Source organism: Panthera uncia, assembly GCF_023721935.1.
Source record: "Panthera uncia isolate 11264 chromosome A1 unlocalized genomic scaffold, Puncia_PCG_1.0 HiC_scaffold_17, whole genome shotgun sequence".
In the NCBI taxonomy this organism is placed as follows: domain Eukaryota; kingdom Metazoa; phylum Chordata; class Mammalia; order Carnivora; family Felidae; genus Panthera; species Panthera uncia.
The window spans coordinates 88,685,099-88,705,543 of NW_026057577.1; the positions used below are offsets into that span (position 1 = coordinate 88,685,099).

The 20,445-nt window shown below is 37.9% G+C and overlaps 1 protein-coding gene across 3 annotated transcripts in view; it reads right to left on the bottom strand.

Annotated features, from left to right (window-relative positions):
• SIMC1 (SUMO interacting motifs containing 1) overlaps positions 1-20,445 on the bottom strand; it is a 77,160-nt gene that overhangs the window by 14,797 nt on the left and 41,918 nt on the right. For all 3 annotated transcript variants that reach the window (XM_049648616.1, XM_049648615.1, XM_049648614.1), the window contains exons 5-7: positions 14,427-14,581; positions 7,213-7,365; positions 5,182-5,310 (exon numbers count right to left, since the gene is read on the bottom strand). In XM_049648616.1, coding sequence (XP_049504573.1) covers positions 5,182-5,310; positions 7,213-7,365; positions 14,427-14,581 — 437 coding nt within the window. The remainder of the gene's footprint in view (positions 1-5,181; positions 5,311-7,212; positions 7,366-14,426; positions 14,582-20,445) is intronic.

Genomic DNA, 20,445 nt, shown 5'->3' on the forward strand with positions numbered 1-20,445 from the left:
AACCTTTTGTTGGACACACAGAAGAGTTGCAAGAATAGTACAAAGAATTCCCAAATACTGTTAATGCTTTTCACCAAATGCTTATCACATCTTCTTTATCCTTCTGTCTTTGATTTTCAATTTATTTCTCTTAACTATTTGAGGGTAAGCTGCAGACATGATGCCCATTTACCCCTAAATACTTCAGTGTATAATTCCTAAAAACAAGGACATTCTCTTAGATAATCAAATACAATGCTCAAAATCAGGAAATTAACTTTAACATAATATTATCCACAGACTTTAGTCAGATTTTTTTTCATTGTCCTCATAATGTTATTTATAACAAAAGAAAATCAGAGATTACACATTGTATTGTCTGCTTTTACAGTTAGTTCCTTTACTGTACTTTGTCTTTCATGACACTGACATTTTTTAAAAGTGCAGGTCTGTTTTTTTCATAGAATGTTTCTCATTTTGGATTTGTCTGATTATTTTCCCACAATTAGATTGAGGTTATGCGTTTTGGGGCAAGAGTACTACAAGGATTATGTTTTGTTTTTCTCAGTGCATCATATCAAAAGGCACAAGATGCCAACTTACCTTATTGTTGGTGTTAACCTTGATCACTTAGTGACTAAGGTAGGGCCTCCACTATTATTTTTTCCCTATTATAATTAATATCTTGTGGCAATACACTTTGAGATTATGCAAATATCTTGGTACTCCACAAACTTTCACCATTTTAATATCCATTTATACCTAAACTAGCTATTATCATGCTGGTTGTCAAATGGCATTTTTTTCCCAATTCGTCATTTCTTCTTATATTTATTAATTGGCTTTCAACTGTAAGGAAGAAAGTCCTTTCTCTTCTTTCCTGTCAGTATTAGAATTATAGATTCTTATTTTATTTAATAGTTTTTATAGTCTTTTACTGTCAATATTTATTCTGATGCCAAATTATCCCAGATTTGGTCAGTGAAGCCCTTTAAGCTGGCTCGTGTGTCTTTGGACAAGTCTGAACATTTCCTTACTTTCTGGCACAAGATGTTCCAGGTTCATCTTGTACTTTCCCCTACCTCAGCTGTGGAATTATGCTTTCCTTCAAGGAACTCTTGTTCCTTTTAGGGTAAATTGGTATTTAGAAACAAAGATCTGGGTACTAGGTTAGCTTATTGCCACTCAAGTGTAATTATTTTTATGTTCTCTCAGTGGGCACAGGTAGGAAAAAGATGTATGAATGAATACACACATACACACACACACACACACACACACACACACACACACACAGCACTGTCACACATCTATATCTATTTCTTTATCTTTCCATATTTATTAGAAACCACAAGTTCATATTGATACCTCCAATTCCAATCCAGCACCACAGGGTTCCTTCTATCCTTTCCCCTTTTCATATGTGTAACTCTCTTCTCTGACAGTGAGAAACTTGGCTCTCATTATCCACAATACATTTATTTGTTTAATCCTAGAATACACATAAGATAATTTTTGAATTGTTAACTTAATACCTCTGTGAAAAAGAGTTCAAAATTTATTTACATTTCATTTTCTCTTTAGCCTGAGAATATTTAGTCCAAATACTGTGTTTTAAATTACTTGGACAGATTAGTGGTTGCCAGGGATTGGGGAAGATGGATGGTGTGGCTGTAAAAGGAAAGGGATCCTTGTGGAGATGGAATAGTTCTGCATATCTGGATTGTGCCGGTAGTTCCATGAATCTATGAGTCTATACATGTGATCACACTGCACACAAATGAGTGCATGCAAATTGGGTGAAATCTGTATATGATCTGTGGATTATACCAGTGTCGATTTCCTGTTAGTGATATTGTACTATAGTTATGTAAGATGTAATCACTGGGGAAAAAACAGGGTGAAGCGTACGTAGGACTTCTCTGTATTAATTTTTGCAACCTCCTGTGAATCCATAATTATTTAAAAATAGAAAGTGAAAAAAAAAAGTTACTTGGGCTTGTTTTTCCCTCACACCCCTCCCCTCATCCACCTCCCCTCAACCCGGTTATGTTATTTATTTAAAGCACAGATTAGTTTGTCTGTATTCCATGTTAGGCTCTCCCTTGTTGATTTATCTTTCAACTCTCTTGTTGATTTATTTTCCTTTTTGGAGTATATAAAACATTAGAATAGCCCCCAAAGCCTAAAAGTCATAATATACAAAGAAGTTTGTACTTAGAAGTATTATAGCATCACCATCACCACCAGTATCACCATTATCACTCTGGCCTAGTACCTTTTCTCTTCCAGCCCATTGCCATCCATCCCCTCAATGTAAGCAATGTGATTAGTCTGCCAGTTGCCATTTTTTCAGTCTGCCATTTTTCTTAACTTTGTTCCTTTTTTGACAAATGATCATAATCACGTATTAATCACATTTAAAAATTTCTCCTTTCTTACAAAAAGATACATATATTTACTATGCATACTCTTTTGTATTTTGCCTTTTTTATTCAATAATATATTTTGGAAATCAGTTCAGAAAATTTGCTCCTACTTTTATTTATTTGTTCATTTGTTTGTTATTTATTTTTTACCACTGCATAATACTCCATTGTGTGGATGTACTATGGATATTCAACCACTGCACTATGAATGGGCATTTGGGTTGTTTTTAATGTTTTACAATTATAAACAATGCTGTAGTGAAAATCCTACATATGGTATTTTCATATTGTTAGAAGTGTATCTTCAGGGCAAATTCCTAGAAGTGAGCTTGCTGGGTCAAGAGACAAATGTTCATTTACTTTTGTTAGATAATGCAGAATTCCCAACAGGTCTTCCCATTTTGCATTCCCACCAGCAACATATGAGTACCTGCTTTCTCAAAACTCTCTCTCTCTGTCTCTTTCTTATTTTTATTTTTTAAAGATTTTATGTTTAAGTAATCTCTACATCCAACATGGGGCTTGAATTCCCAACTCTGAAATCAAGAGTCACATGCTCTACTAAGAGCCAGCCAGGTGCCCTCAAAACCTCTCTACTGGAATGTATTTATTGTACTTCAAAATTCTTACTATTTGGGTAGGTGAGAAACGGCACCTCAGCGTAGTTTTAGTTTATATTTCTTTAAATATGAGTGAGGGTGAACATTATAAGAAAACAAAATTACAGCTCAATATCCCTTGTAAACACAGATGCAAAAGCCCTTAATAAAATATTAGTAAATGGAATCGGTCAATACACAAAAAGAGTAACATATCACAACCAAGTACGATTTTTTATTCCAGGAATGGAAGGTTGGTTTAACATTAGGAAATTAATCAGTATAATTCATCACAATGTGATAAAGGAGAAAAATTATGATTATCTCAATAGATGCAGAAAACATATTTCACAAATTTCAATACCTAGTTTTCATAAAAACACTCTACTATAGAAACTAGAAATAGAAAGAAGCTTCCTCAATCCAACAGACGACCTCTAGGAAACATCTATAGCTAACATTATACTTGGTCAAAGACTGAATATTTTCCCACTAAGATTAGGAATAAGGCAAGAATATCTGCTCTGATCACTTCTCCAACATTCTATTGGGGGCGCTAGTCCATGTAATAAGGTAGGAAAAAGAAGCAAAAGGCATACAGATTGGAGAGGAAGATGTTAAACTGCTTTTATTTGCAGAAAATATGGTTGTGTATATAGAAAATCCTAAGAAAACCACAAAAATATTCTTATTAGATATAATAAGTGAATTTAGCAAGGTTGCAGCAGGATTTCTACATACTATCAGTGAGTCGCTGGAAAATGATAGGTGCCATGGGTTATGCATTTGTCAAAATCCATGGAATACTTATGCAAATCAGTTTATATAATTTAATTGTGTGTAAATTATACCTAAACTTTAAAGAATTTAAATAAACCAAGGTAAAGGCTATATAAAGTATCTTCTAGTATAATTTGAGTGGTTGCCAATTTGCCCCTTCTGAGTTTTAGAACAGGGTCAGGCTTTATTTAAATTGTTTTTGTCAGTGTTAGGTCTAAATGTGTTTACAGTTACCCATTCCTTAGATTTCCCATCTCTCATAAGAATCTACGCTTAAATAAATGAATGGCATGCGAGTTGGACCCAAATGAAATACTCCCGACAAAGTGATAGAGCGAGCATGGCATTTATGTATGCTTCCTTCAGTCTGACCACTGTAACATATTGCTTCCTTTGAACACTGAACATGGGATTAAAAAGTCCTGGGTTTGAATTTGTATTATGAATCCAATTAGCTGTGTAACCGTGGACTAATGATTTCACTACTTTAAGTATTTTTCTCATTTGTTAAATAGGAATACCGTATGAAAACGTGAAAATATGAGATAGCTAATGTGACAATGACGCATGTCATTGTAGGGACTCAATAAATGTTTTTCTTAATCTCACTGGGGTATTTTAATTAAATCTCTATTACAGTACAATTTGATATGACGTTTTCTTCTAATAGAGGAACCAGAACTGTAGAAGAATAGTCTCGCCTGCCAATTGGGAGTTATGCGATGGGGATCAGAAGTCACACATGGAGCTCTGATAGAGATAATTTACCCAAGAGACACTACTGTACAATGGCTCTCTCATAGTTATTTCCTGTACCAGCAACTATTCATGAATTCATATTCATTCATTTATTTATTTTTCCTCTGGATTCTAAAATTACTGGTTTAAAGAAGGAATCACTGGTCCCTGCCAAGAACTCTATTTCTTTGTCTCCTTCTAAGGGAACACTTTACTAATGCATGCTTAGAGAAATTGAGTTCCTTATTCTTACTGTTTGGGCTTATTCTCCAGGTCCAACTGTTTTCATTCTTGGCTGACCTCTTCTTCCGCTAATATTGGACATGCCTATTTCATTCATCCACCAAGCCTTTAGTGAACATTTAAATCAGGCTCTATGGTTGAGGATCAGAGAACAGCTGAACCTTGAGGGATGAGTAAAGTTCTCAGCCAAATGAATCAAGTAAGAAACTGCAGGCTCCACTTAAGGCATCCTGCCTGTTCTCAAGAGGTTATGCCTTAGTTTCAAATAATCAGTTGAGAACCTCTTTATTTCAAAAGACTAACGAGACAGAAACTATCCCTCCTTCTCGTCTTTCCCAATTGAACTACTGTTTGGAATTTTCTTTTGAAATTCTGTTCCCAGAACATAAAACAGAAACAAAAGTAAGACTCACCTCTGACTCCTCTCAGGAATGTCCAGCACAAATCCAAACATCATCTCAGCAATTTTATTGGAGCTGCAGGTGGGGGTCCTGTCTACCTCTACGGCTATAGACAGCATCCTTTGCAGCTGACACACAATCCTGAGTCCAGAACACAGAACACAAGTGAGTGGGACCGTCTGGCAAGGAGCCACCCTGCTAGCTGGGAGGAGGCCCCCACCAGTGTACTAAAGGATCTTGTAAAGCACCTATTAGGTCAGGGAGAACTACCTGAGCCATCAGCATGCTTTTATTTAGAAATTTCACCTACCTGAATCCCTTCTGCCAGCTCATACTATCTGAACCACTGAACCTGTGGTTGAGCTGTAAAAGCAAGCTACTTTTAAATTCAAAAATAGAAAATAGGATCTAGAGAACTTTAAGGATCATCTAACCTGTAACTTCTCTATTTTCCAGATAAAGAAACAGGTCCAGAATGACTATCAATTATTTGAATTTCTTTGATATGGGAGAAAATACATATTTATCATATAGTTCTCCTGTTACTGGTTCCCTTATAATTATCCTTTACTAAGTTCAGTCTCAGAACTTCAACTGGTGGACCGTGACCCTCTCTCCCATCAGATCTAAATGGGGGAGATAGCCAGGCTGATGTGACCAAAAGAATGTAGGCCACCCCGCAGAAAGATGGGCCTGGCGTGAAGTCAGTCTTTTCTAACATGCATTATTATTTGTGATGGAAGAAAGGGCTGTTTTCAGAAAATCTGCAGCTAGTAACACAATAGGTGGCCCAGGGGCTTTGGCATCAGTTTCTGGCTCTGCAATGACAAGCCGTTCAACTTTTGACAAATTACTAAACTGCTCTGAGCCCAAGTCTTCTCATCTCTAAATAGAGGAAATAATACTACCTATTTCATAAAGTTGTGAGTGCTGTGTAAGATATTTGGCAGATACACACTCATTAATGGTAGATGGTAGTGCTTACTGTTGTTATTAAGATCACGATAAACTGACTTTTAGAGGGCCTTATTTTTATTTCTACTCCTATTTACTTATAATAAATCATAGTAATTTAGATTATAATATAGACTATCTTCCACTGAAGGCACAGTGTCTGCCCGTCTGTTAGGTCTCTATAACTGGATTTCTAGGATAACCCTACTTTAGTGCCTCCCCCAATCTGTCAAGCAAATGCTTTATCATTCTAAACATTCTCCTTTTAGATACAAGATTGTCTGTTAGTTAAAACCCATAGGCCTTATATGTAAATCAGATCGATGCAACCAGATTATAAAATAGCATTGTGAATTTAGGCACAAACGCTGTATTTGAAATGTCAAGCGTGACTGGCTTTTAACAATATGACTGACTTGGAATAGTAGGTTACTTGTGCAATGACGGCTCTGGATCTAAAATCCTGGCCTCTCTCAAAAAATGCCAAGACTACTCTCAATCCCATAAAAGAAATGCCAGGAAATCTCTTTTCAGTGTGGTCTGAGGTGATGGGGTCTTTTCAGTGTGGTCTGAGGTGATGGGGACTGCCCTGTTCTGTTCTAACAGGCTGTTATAACCTGTTGGAATCTGCAGGTTAAACTGCTACTCTTCTCCCAGGCCTGAAGGAGAGACCTTGAGGGATCTTGGTAGGATCCTGAAGGCTACAGGCCGCTGGAACACCCACTATCCATGATTCTTGCTCTTCTTTTGTTGGTGGACAGCTGAAGTAATGAGTAGCTGTAACCCTGTACTGTCTCTGGGAATCCAGGGGATGGAAGTCAGTATCCCCTAGCTTTCGTTTCACTTCAGCTTTGTGAATTTATGTTCACTTAGTGAAGTCCTATTTATCTAAGAGGGAAATCATCTGCTTTTGTTTAGCTTTGGCATTAGAATTTAGCCTTTAGTCAAACTAAGATAGTCTTTAGTAAGAATCAGTCTATGTTATCAGAGCTAACTAATTTTGTGGAAACTTCTTCTAGGAAAGGTGCTGTTCTCTAAAGCAATAAATCCCAATAGCCCTGGGAAAGACAACTTCTGTCTGCCCCTTACAGCTGATTGGTGTTCTTTGTCAGGTTAGGCTGGGGAGAAGGATGGCTACTGGTGGCCTTCAAGATTCCTGTTCCTGAAGAGGTTTGATTTCCATTTGTGGGTTGAGTTAATCCGTCTTCAGTCACTACTTTGACCAACCACTTGATAACATCCCTGTAGTGGAAAATAAGAAAAAAAAAAAAAGTTTAAACTTCTGTCTTATGGTATGATAATCAAAACTGCAGCCTTAACCTAGGTTCCAAGGCCCAAGATTTCCCCAAAGGCAACCAAGAGGGCTCTTTGGAGATTTTCAATATTTAAATAAGTCTAATGGAAACCCCACATTTAACTGTAGTAAGGTTATAAGAGCTAACTAAAATACTGACATTTGTGTGAGTTCTAATTATTGAAAGGCACCTCTGAGGTCAGAGAGTACTATCTATGGCCTCTTGAGCAGGTGGAAAGTTAGACCTGATGACCAAAGAGGTCCTTGCTGGCTTTCTATGATTAGGTGTCATCCATTAATGCTAGTAAACAAGGTTTAGAGTATATGCAATGGAGTCATACATTCTATAGGGTGTAGGCTCTTAAAGTTAGTAAGGTAAAAACATCTCATATTCTCATACAGTCAAAATTGCTTTTGATGATCACTTAGGTAACCCAGGTAAAAATGGTGGACTTAATACACACTTCTAATATTCTTCCTTCCTAAAATCCCACTAATATTAGACTAAATAATTCTTTTAAAGAGCCACAAGGGAGAAGATAAAAGGGAGACAACAGCGAAATTTTAGAAGATGGAAAGAAAATGAAGTATAGTCACAAAATAGAATATTACATAGTAGTGAAAATAAACTACAGTGATAAGTAACACTATGGACAAATCTTACACTCTATAATATAAAGTGGAAAATAAAAGTCCCAACAGATTATGTATAGCATGATATCCTTTAATATATAGCAGGAAGGAACTAAAATAAAAACATATACTTTACAGGAACGCATAAACTAAAACTACATAAAAAAGTAAAGGAATTGATAAACATTCAAGATGCTGATCACTTTGGGTGCAGGAAGGTGCAAAAGTAGGTGATGGAGGACGGATATATGGTTAGATGCAGGTAACCGTCAAGGTCCCAGCCTTTGATTTGGGGAGTGAGTTACGAGATGCTGATTATAAAATCAAAGGTAACCAATTAACTAATTAAATAAGGAAAGTGTATCATGCTTTCAGGATGATTTTTAATCTAAATCTATGACTTTAACAAAGGGATGGATTTTAAGTGACTTAGCAGGATTGAGAAAGCTGAATCCTAAACTAGCAGTAGAGAAGAGCAATCCTATGTAAGCATATTTACCAAAAAAGAAAAAGAATCCTCAATAAGCTCTGCAAAAGACAGTGCAAGTTTTCTCTGAAGCGAGGATGAAAGGATGTAAGGGAAAACGAATATGATGGTTTGTAAGCTCTTTAAGAGAAATTTAGACCCTACACTGCAGGTTAACATCGTGGAGAGATAAAACAGAGGGTCTCTGGACGAGGACACCAGGCACAGTTGGGAGGCAAGGGCATCAAAGCATAACAGCAGCACTAAGTGAACATATGCTGAGTGCAGAGACCCTGGCTATTTTCCCACACTTGTCTTCTAAAAACCTGGCATCCCGGTCTTTACCCTTCATGTGGGAAACTGGAAGTCTTCTCTGGAAAACCCATCCAGCCCAAGAGGAAAGACTTAAAGACATGACGAGGTATTTTCTAAGAACAGGGAAGTGTAGAAATGATGAGCCCTCCCGTGGACTCAGCTTCCATCAGCTGTTGAGTCTGTCACAACACAGGCTACCAAGGTTTATTACACACTTATGGAGATATTCTAATAAGAGAGATAAGCACCAAAATAGCCAAAACCAACTCTCCCCTCCCCCTAAAAAAGCAACTTGGGAGAAAATAAGACTATACAGAGAATAAACAAAAACGAAGGCTATCTAAATGTCCATCAACTAATGAATGGATAAAGAAGATGTGGTTTATATACACAATGGAATACTATTTGGCAATGAGAAAGAATGAAATATGGCCATTTGCAGCAACATGGATGGAACTGGAGGGTATTATGCTAAGCGAAATAAGTCAGTCAGAGAAAGACAGATATCATATGTTTTCACTCATATGTGGAACTTGAGAAACTTAACAGAAGACCATGGGGGAGGGGAAGGGGAAAAAATAGTTACAGAGAGGGAAGGAGGCAAACCATAAGAGACTCTTAAATACAGAGAACTGAGGGTTGATGGGGGAGGGCAGGGGAGAGGAGAAATTGGGTGATGGGCATTGAGGAGGGCATTTGTTAGGATGAGCACTGGGTGTTGTATGTAAGCGATGAATCACGGGAATTTACCCCCAAAACCAAGAGCACACTGTATACACTGTATGTTAGCCAACCTGACGATAAATTATATTAAAAAAACAAAAACAAAGGCTATAATTAGTGTCACCAAAGATATGAGGAAATACAGACCCATGAAAGAAGAAAACAAGAACAGAATACTATTTATTAATTTAATTTTTTTTAAGTTTATTTATTTTTGAGAGAGACAGAGATAGTGTGAGCAGGGGAGGGTGGGTGGAGTGGGTGGAGTGGGAGAGGGAGAGACAGAGAAAGAGAGAGAGAGAGAGAGAGAGAGAGAGAGAGAGAGAATATCCCAAGTAGGTTCTGTGCTGTCAGCACAGAGCCTGATGCGGGGTTCAAATTCATGAAACTATGAGATCATGACGTGAGCCAAAACCAAGAGTTGGACACCTAACCCACTGAGCCACCCAGGTGTCCCATATTTATTATTTTAAAAAAGAAACATTTAGAGACAAAGTAAAAGAGCCCTTGGAAATTAAAAACATGATAGCAGAGATAAAAACTCTTTTCCAGGAATGAAGGATGTTCCTAGACTGAAATGGCACACTGAAGGCCCAGAACAATGGATGAATACAGACCTACAACAAGCATACTGGGCAAAACAAGTAGGATTCTAAAAACTTTCAGAGGAAAAAATTAGGGCATATACAAAGAATCAGTAATCAAGGTAGTTATGACTTTTTAACAGCAAATGTGGAAGACAATGGAAGATTTCCTGCAGTACTCTGTAGAAAAGTTATTGCTAATCTAAATATCTATACTCAGTTATCAGTCAACATATAGGAAGATAAAATATTTTCAGATATATAACATCTCAAAATTTTACTTTCCACATCCCTTTCTAAGAAGCTACTGGAGACCGATCCATCAAATGAGGGAGTAAACCAATAAAGAGAAGACACAGGACAAATAAACGAAAGATCCAACTTTTGGAAACAAAGGAAATTCTCACATTTAGGATAAAAGCTGGCAAAAAGGACAACTAATCCAGATTGAAGGCGGTCAAACAGTTCCACCACAGATCTTCAAGAATATGACGACCCAGTACAAATAAACATCGAAGGGAGATTTAGACCAAATAGAGAATTTGGGGTTGACTTCCAATATGCAAAAAGAATACAGGGGAACTAAAAATAGGGCAATTATTAACTGTAAGGAAACACAAAGGTATGAATTAAAGGAAAAATAATCATAGTTTATTTAGGACTTGGCTCAACTCTGACTAGCATACATCGTCGTAACAATAGAAACATTGAATACTGATCTGAACAAAATTATGATATAAATAAATTAATAGCATGGGGGCAGGGAAACATGTGTGTGCCCAGGAGGAGGTAGGGAGGAAAAAGAGTTAACTACTCTTTTTTTTTTTTTTAAATGTTTATTCATTTTTGAGACAGAGAGAGACAGAGCATGAATGGGGGAAGGTCAGAGAGAGATGGAGACACAGAATCCGAAACAGGCTCCAGGCTCTGAGCTGTCAGCACAGAGCCCGATGCGGGGCTCGAACTCACGGACCGCGAGATCATGACCTGACTGAAGTCGGCTGCTTAAGCAACTGAGCCACCGAGGCGCCCCTTAACTACTCTTATTTCATGTGGAAAGTCAATAGATAATAGCTAATAATGAAAAATCAAGAATTAGCAACATAAACATGTTATTTAGCCATACAGAGGTAAATATTAAAAAAATCACTTAAACGAGTGGAAAGTAGCTACCCCTGTGGAAAAGAAAAATGCAGGTGAGGGAACCTGGGAACTAGTGTATTTCTTAAACCTTATAGAACTAGTTTACTCTTTGTATGCACAGTTAAAAAAGAAAAGAAAACCCCGTAAGACCAGGGTAATATAGAGACTGACTTTTAAAACCTCATATCTTTGAGACAAGAAATAACAAATGCTGGCAAGGATGTGGACAAAAGGGACTCCTCCTGCACTATTGGGAATGTAAGTTGGTGCAACCACTGGGGAAACAGTATGGAAGTTCATCAAAAATTTAATAACAGGAAAAAACATATGATCCACTAATCCCACTAGTGTGTATTTAAAGGAAATGAAAACACTAATTTGAAAAGACAGATGCACTACTGTGTTTGCTGCAGTATTATTTACAATAGCTAAGACATGGAAGCAACCTTAGTGTCCACCAATAGATGGATGGATGAAAAAGATGTGATATATATATGTACATACATACATACGTACAAAGGAATATTACTCAGCCATGAGAAAGAGTGAGATCTTGCCATTTATAAGAACATGGATGGACCAAGAAGATATTACACTAGATGAAGTAAGTCAGAAAAAGACAAATGCCATATGATTTCACTTATTTGTGGAATGTAAAAACACAAAACAAACAAAAGAAACAGACTTGTAAATACAGAAAACAAACTGGTGGTTGCCAGAGGGCAGGGGTTTGGAGGATGAGTAAAATAGGTGAAGGGGACAGGGGGGGTATAGACTACCAGTTACAGAATGAATAAGTCACAGGTATGAAAGGTACAGCATGGGGAACATTGTCAATGATATTATAAAAGTGTAGTATGGTGACAGATGGTGGCCACACTTCGTAATATATAGAGATGTTGAATCACTGTGTTGTATACGTGAAACTGATAAACATTGTGTGTCAACTATACTTCAATTAAAAAAAAAAGCCCTCATCTTTGAGGTACAGTTTATATACAATAAATTGCACACAGATTTTTATTTGATGAGTTTTGGTAAATATATATATACATCTGTGTAACCATAACCTCAATCTAAGATCAATCTTTAGTGTCCCTAAATTGTTATTTTTCTATTTAAAACCCAACTATGCTGGGGTACTTGGGTGGCTAAGTCAGTGGAGCATCCAACTTTGGCTCAGGTCATGATCTCGGTTTGTGAGTTCAAGCCCTGCATTGGGCTCACTGCTGTCAGCACAGAGCCTGCTTTGGATCCTCTGTCCCCCTCTCCCGCCCATGCTCTCACTCTAATAAAAAATAAAACATTAAAAAAACAAAAAACTACCTAACTACACTATCCTGTGCTCTTTGTAGATCTACTTACTGATTTTCTATTCTATAATCATTAACATTTAAACTTTACAGAAAATGCCACATCTATGAAAATGGGTATGGGCATGCAAACTAAGGGGGGAAGCTGACTGATGCTCAAAACAGTATGAAGCTTCCTCTTTTTTGTTTTTTTTATTAAAGTAGTTACAACAGTCAATATCCCATATTGGCCTATAGAAAACTATTTTTAACAAACATACAAGAACATATGAGAATGTAAATATGAGTGGAAGAGTTTCAATGATGCTGTTAAAAAAAAAAAAAGGATGCTGGTACACTAGCTTGGTGAAAACCATTTCCAAAAAAAGTAAGGATTGGAGTGCCCGGGTAGCTCAGTTGGTTAAGCATCCGACTCTTGATTTCTGCTCAAGTTGTGATCCTGTAGTTCACGAGTTCGAGCCTCATGTTGGGCTCTGCACACAGCATGGAGCTTGCTTATGATTCTCTGTCTCTCCCTCTCTCTGTACCTCCCCCACTCGTGCTGTCTCTCTCAAAATAAATAAACTTAAAAAAAAAATAGGGGGCGCCTGGTGCTTCAGTTGGTTGGGTATCCGACTTCAGCTCAGGTCATGATCTCACTGTGTGTGAGTTCAAGCCATGCATCAGGCTCTGTGCTGACATCTCAGAGCCTGGAGCCTGCTTTGGATTCTGTGTCTCCTCTCTCTGCCCCTCCCCACACTCACACTCTGCCTCTCTGTCTCACACAAAAAAATTTTTTTTAAATTAAAAAAAACAAAAGAACCCACGAGTTGTAGTTCCAGGAAGAAAATTCCAGCCTGAGATTGCCACCCTAGAAATCACATTTTCTCCTATTCATATAAGGATATAGTAGTTCCCTGTCCTGAAGCTTCCAGAAGCTCCCACTTGCCCTGATTCTACAAAAAAAGAATACATGCTTGCTACCATCTTGTACCTTATTGTTAGCCTCAGGACCTATTATATTACTTTTTAGAAACTAATAGTGACAAATGAGAGTTCTCCTGAGGTACTCAGGGAGATGGAAATAAATCTAGGTTTATAAAAGCTGTGAAAAGTTTTATGCAAGTTAAGTTTTTCCCTTAGATCTCCTGAGGCTGTCTGGACAATTCTGAAATACACCAAAGGACGTCTGACAGTCTTGAGAAAAACCAAAAACCATGAAGGCTGTGGTGCTCAACACACGGTTGGTACAGAGAGATTTTCTTTTAGAATCGTCTGTAGTTCTTTTTTTTTTTTTTTAAGTTTATTTATTTTTGAGAGAGACACAGTACAAGCAGGGGGAGGGCAGAGAAAGAGTGGGAGAGACAGAGAATCCCAAGCAGGCTCTGCATTGTCAGCACAGAGCCCAATGTGTGGCTCGAACTCACGAACCACGAGATCATGACCTGAGCTGAAGTTAGATGCTTAACCGACTGAGCCACACAGATGCCTCTAGGATCATCTATAATTTTTTTTTGTTTTTATTTATTTATATTGAGATCGAGTGAGAAAGCGTGTGCACGTGGAAGAGGCAGAGAGGGAATCTCAAGCAGGCTCCATACTGTCAGCATGGAGCCTGATGCTGGGCTGGAACTCACGAACTGTGAGATCATGACCTGAGCCGAGATCAAGAGTTAGACGCTTAACCGACTGAGCCACTCGGGCACTCCTTGTCTATAGTTTTAATAACTATCCCTGTTATATTATTGTGTGACTATGAAACTTCATCCATTTGATGTTCTCCAGCCTTGAGTAGCTGCCCACCTATGGCTCCTACTTCTTAACATCCCTGAGCTCAGGTGCTAGTTAGTTACCTGACATTGTGGGGCTGCTTGTCACAGGACAGCACAGTGCTTGCAATGGACTGCTGCAGGTGCTGTCGTTGCCTCCTCAGGATCTGCTGGAAGTCATCTTCCAGGGTCTGTACCACATAACGCAGAAAAAGGACTCTCCCAGGCAGATTTTGCCCCTGTAGAAGAAAAAATGAGAAGTATTTCCTCTCAATTTCCTGATGAGTGAGCATTCGGCTCTCCTAAATATGAAGCCCAAGAGAAGGCCATGCATCACGAAGTATGTCTGTACCTAAAAGAGAAGCTCCTGAGAGAGAGCAGGCAATCGAGGTTGTTTTAAAAGAGGGAAAACAGGGCAATCCCAGAGCCTGGAGGCTCAGGACTGTAGACTTCCTAATTTTAAGAGATAGATAGCCATGAGAAGTCGTCTCTCACTAAACTTGACTATCAGTCTCAGGATAAACCTCAAACTGTGGGTATCAGAATAGAGAGACAAAAACTGGTTCCTATATGATCCTGTTGAGCTGCTGGATCAAGCAGTCATGATGTCCATACCACTGCTGAACTTCTAGTAACGTGAGCTGATTCACATCTTTATTGTTTAAGCAAGTTGAGTTTTCTGTTACAGGTGAAATGATTCTAACTGAGAAAGCTGAACTGTTGTAGGTAAAGAGCATGGGCTTTGATGGCACGGAGATCTTATGTATTTATTTTTGTTTGATTGTTTTAAACCCAGATCTATACTCATTCAACTTGCCCTTCTGAGTTTCACTGTCTCTTGATTTAAGTGGTGATAATTTTAAGTTTACAAAAGCCAGTATAAATACCTGTGACATGCCAAGCAGACATGCACCATTTGTTGATTTCCCTTTACTGGGAGACAAGTGCTGGGACGTAGGACCAGGAGCTCGGGCTTTCAAACTTCAAAGAATAAGGCCCCAAACTGTTTCTGGATTCTTTAGGAACTTTTCAAACAGCAGGGGGTTGGTATATACTCTGAGAATAGAAACTCATGGACTAGGGTACAGTTTAGTAAGCAGGAAAACGAATAAACATTGTAAGCACATATGATTTCTTTTTTTAAGAGGTGAGAGGGGCACCTGGGTGGCACAGTCAGTTGAGTGTTGAGTTTGGCTCAGGTCATGATCTCACAGTTCATGGGTTTGAGCCCCACATTGGGCTCTGTGCTGGCAGCTCAGAGCCTGGAACCTGCTTTGGATTCTGTGTCTCCCTCTCTCTCTGGTCCTCCCCTACTCATGCTCTGTCTCTCAAAAATAAATAAACGTTAAAAAATTCTAAAATAAATAAATAAATAGGTAAGGATGTGATAACTTTGTCTTCCAATGTGCATATTTTTTTCTAATCCTCATTAATTAGTGCAAATGATTTTTTAAAAGTTTATTTATTTTTGAGAGAGAGTGTGCACAAGCTGGAGAGGGGCAGAGAGATAGGATCCCAGGCAGGCTTTGCACTGTCAACGTGTAAGTGGGGCTTGAGCACACAAACCATGAGATCGTGACCTGAGCCGAAATCAAGAGTTTGATGCTTAACCAACTGAGCCACCCGGGCACTCTGGTGCAAATTTTTTTAAAATCAAGTAATTATGCTAGATTTATGATGAAAGTCTTTCACTAACACCACTCTCCACTACTGCTTGCCCCCTGCAGTACCCTAGAGTGAAATTTTACTCTTCTGAAAGTTACTCTAAACATCTCTAAAAAATGCTCATATCATTACTTCTTGATTTATCAACTTTAGACATTATTGGCTTCTGCTGTGTTAGATAAAGATTTAATTCACTTATGCCACTTCCCCATTTCTCTTCCTAAAATAACTATCTCAATTTATGTTCCATCATCTACAGATAGTATCTCTTGACACCCAATTTTATAAGATAAAGATGCTATAAAAGCCCTACTACTCAGAGATCCTATCCCTTTTCACTTCCTAATCTTTATCATCTAGTGCTTTCCATTGTCAAGGCTAAAATTGTTTTGTTTTGTATATAAATTGATTCTAAATATTATAACTAAATAGTGTTTACAGTATGAGGACTATGTTAAAATTATTTACTACACTGGAAATCCATATAGTACACTAAGAAAATAATTTCTTTCTTGTTAAGCTTTTTGATTTTCTTAAAGTTTCTTTTTTATCCTCCCTATATTGCCTACAATTATCACTTTACTTCTTTTAACTCCTCAAGAATGGTGTTGAATCTTGAGAATATCCTTCTTTCCCTTTTTTTTTTTTTCATTTTTAAAAACAACTTTTTTGGGGCGCCTGGGTGGCTTAGTTGGTTAAGCGTCCAACTTTGGCTCAGGTCATGATCTTGCAGTTTATGGGTTTGACGCCCACATTGGGCTCTGTGCTGACAGCTCAGAGCCTGGAGCCTGCTTCAGATTCCGTGTTTCCCTCTCTCTCTGTCTCTCTCCCACTCAGGCTCTGTCTCTCTCAAAAATAAATAAACATTAAAAAAGAAAAACCAAGTTTATTGACAACCCTTATAAATTCACCCACTTTAAATGTGCAATTCAATGATTTGTTGTAAATTTACTGAGCATGGTAACCATGGCCATAACCAATTTTTAGAATATCTTTATAACTGAAATAAGATCCCTCATGCCTATTTACAGTTAGTTCCCGTTCCCATCTCTAGCCCCAGGCAACCACTCCTCTACTTTATGGCTCTACTGATTTGCCCTTCTGGACATTTCATATACGGAGAACTATACACTATATGACCTTGTGTAAGTGGCTTCCTTTTATGTAGCTTAATATTTTTTGAGGTTTGTCCATGTCACGGCATATATCAAGAGCACTTTTTTTAATTACCGAATAGCATTCCCATGTATGAAGATAGCACATTTTGTTTACCTGATTGTTTTTTTAATTTTTTTTACTTTTATTTATTTTTGAGAAACAGAGTGAGACAAAGCGTGAGTGGGGGAGGGGCAGAGAAAGAAGGAGACACAGAATCTGAAGCAGGCTCCAGGCTCTGTGCAAGCGGTCAGCACAGAACCTGATGTGGGGCTCGAACCCACAAATTGTGAGATCATGACCTGAGCCAAAGTCGGAGGCTCAACTGACTGAGCCACCCAGGTGTCCCTATCCATTCAATTGTTGATGGACATTTGGGTTGTTTCCACTTTTTGGCTATTATGAATAAGGCTGCTATGAACATTCACATGTAAGCCTTTGTTAGACATATATTTTCATTTTTCTTGGGTCAGTATCTGGAAGCTGAATAGCTGGGTCATATGATAAGTTTATGTTTAATTTTTTAAAGGAACTGTCAAACTGTTTTCGACAGTGCCTGTTCCATTTACATTCCCACGAGCAATGTATCAGACTTCCTGTATCTCTACTTCCTTGCCAGCATTTGTTATTGCCTACTTTCTTTTTAAAATTGTGGTAAAAAGACATATAACATAAACTTAACTATCTTAACCATTTATTTTTTATTTTTGAGAGAGAGCACAAGTAAGGGAGGGGCAGAGAAAGAGAGGGAAACACAGAATCCTAATCAGGCTCCAGTCTCTGAGCTGTCAGCCAGAGCCTGATGCACGGCTCAAACCCACAAACTGTGAGATCATGACCTGAGCTGAAGTCGGATGCTTAACCGACTGAGCCATCCAGGGGCCCTGTATTTTTTTTTTTTTAAGTAGGCCTCATGCCTAGCATGGAGCCCAACATGGGGCCTGACATCAAGACCTGGGCTGAGACCAAGAGTCGGATGCTAACCAACGGAGCCACCCCCATCTTAATCATTTTTCAGTATAGTCATGTAGTTGTGCAACAGATCTCCTGAACTTTTCCATCTTGCAAAATGAAACTTTACACACAATGAACAATCATGTCCCATTTCCCCCTCCCCCTAGCCTCTGGTAACCAACATTCTATTTGCTTTTTATATTAATGACAGCTATAGATACTTTGTGTATGTCAAATTATACAGGGTCTTTTTATGACTGGCTTATTTCACTTAGTATAATACCCTCATTATGGTACCATCGATGTTGTAGCATATGGGATTTCCTTCCTATTTAAAGCAGAATATTTCACTGTACCTGTATATGCCACATTTTGTTTACCTTGTCATCTACGGATGGACGTTTGGGTTGCTTCCACTTCTTGGCTTTTGTGAATAATGCTGCTATGAACATGGGTGTGCAAATATCTCTTCAAGACACTTCTTTCAATTCTTTTACACGTATAAACATGTGGGAATATATGAAGTGGGATTGATGGATCATATAATAATTTTTTTAAATTTTTTGAAGAAACACCATATAGTTTTCCACAGTGGTCGTACAATTTTACAATCCTACCCACAGTGGGCAAGTGTTCTCATTTCTCTACAAATTTGCCACAACTCATGACTTATTTTCTGTTAAAAAATTTTGTTTTAATAGTGGTCATCCTGAATGGGTGTGAGATGATATCTCATTGTGGTTTTGATGTGCCATTGTTTGTGATTTAGTGATGTTGAGCATCCTTTCATATGCTTGTTGGCCACTTGTATATCATCTTTGGAGAAATGGCCATTCAAGTCCTTTGCCCTTTTAAAAATCAGATTATTTTGTTGTTCAATTTTCCCTTTAATTCTGTCAGTTTTGTAATAAAATGTTTAAATGTTGTTGAGTTAAGGAGCTCTTTATATATTCAGGATATTAACCCTTTATCAGATATGCAATTTTAAAATGTCTTCCCCTGGGCACCTGATTGGCTCAGTTGGTTGAGTGCCCGACTCGATTTTGGCTTAGGTTGTGATCTCACAGTTGTGGGATGGAGCCTGCATGGGATTGTTTCTCTGTCTCTCTGCCCTCCTCTGCTCATGCTTGTGCATGTGTGAAATCTCTCTTAAAAAAAAAAGTGAAAAAAATACTTTATAAAAAAATAACAAAATGTTTTCTATTCCATAGACTGTCTTTTAATTCCAGATTGTGTTTTTTGGTGCACACGTTTTAAACTTTGATGTAGTCCCATTTGCCTATTTTTGCCTTTTTTTTTTTTTTTTTGCCGGTATCTTTGGTGTCATATCAGAGAAAAATGTAAAATCCAATTGTCATGAAGCTTTCCCCTATATTTTCTAAGAGTTTTATAGTTTTTGGCATGATGTAAGAGATCTTTGATCCATTTTGAGCTAATTTTTGTATATGGTATTGGATAAGAGTCCAACTTCATTCTTTTGCATATGGCTATCCAGTTTTCCCAAAACCATTTGTTGAAAAGGCTATCTTTTTCCATTGAATGGTCTTGGCACCCTTGATGAACATCGTTTGATCATATTCACAATTTTTTTTTTTTTCTGGGTTCTCCATTTTACTCCACATGTCTGTAGGTCTGTCTTTATGAGATTACCACACTGTTTTGATTACTGTAGCTTTGTAATATGTTTAAAAATCAAGAAGTATGGGGGCACCTGGGTGGCTCAGTCGGTTGAGCGGCCGACTTCGGCTCAGGTCATGATCTCACGGTCTGTGAGTTCGAGCCCCGCGTCGGGCTCTGTGCTGACGGCTCGGAGCCTGGAGCCTGTTTCAGATTCTGTGTCTCCCTCTCTCTGACCCTCCCCTGTTCATGCTCTGTCTCTCCCTGTCTCAAAAATAAATAAAAATGTTAAAAAAATTTTTTTTTTAAAAATCAAGAAGTATGAATACTCCAACTTTGTTCTTTTTCAAGATTGTTTTGGCTATTCAGGGTCCTCTAAGATTCCATAGGAATTTTAGGATGATTTTTCTATTTCTGAAAAAAATGCTGCTGGGATTTTGATAGGGATAATGCTGAATATGTGGATTACTTTGGGTACTATTGACATCTTAACAATATTAAATCTTTCAACCTATGAACATGAGATGTCTTACCATTTATTTATGTCTTCATTTTCTTTCAGCAATGTTTTATAATTTTCAGTGTGCAAATTGTTCATCTCCTTGGTTAGGTTACCTCTAAGTATTTTATTGTTTTTGATGCTATTGTTAACCGAACTGTTTTCCTAATTTCGTTTTGAGATTGTTAGGACACAGAAATGCAATTGACTTTT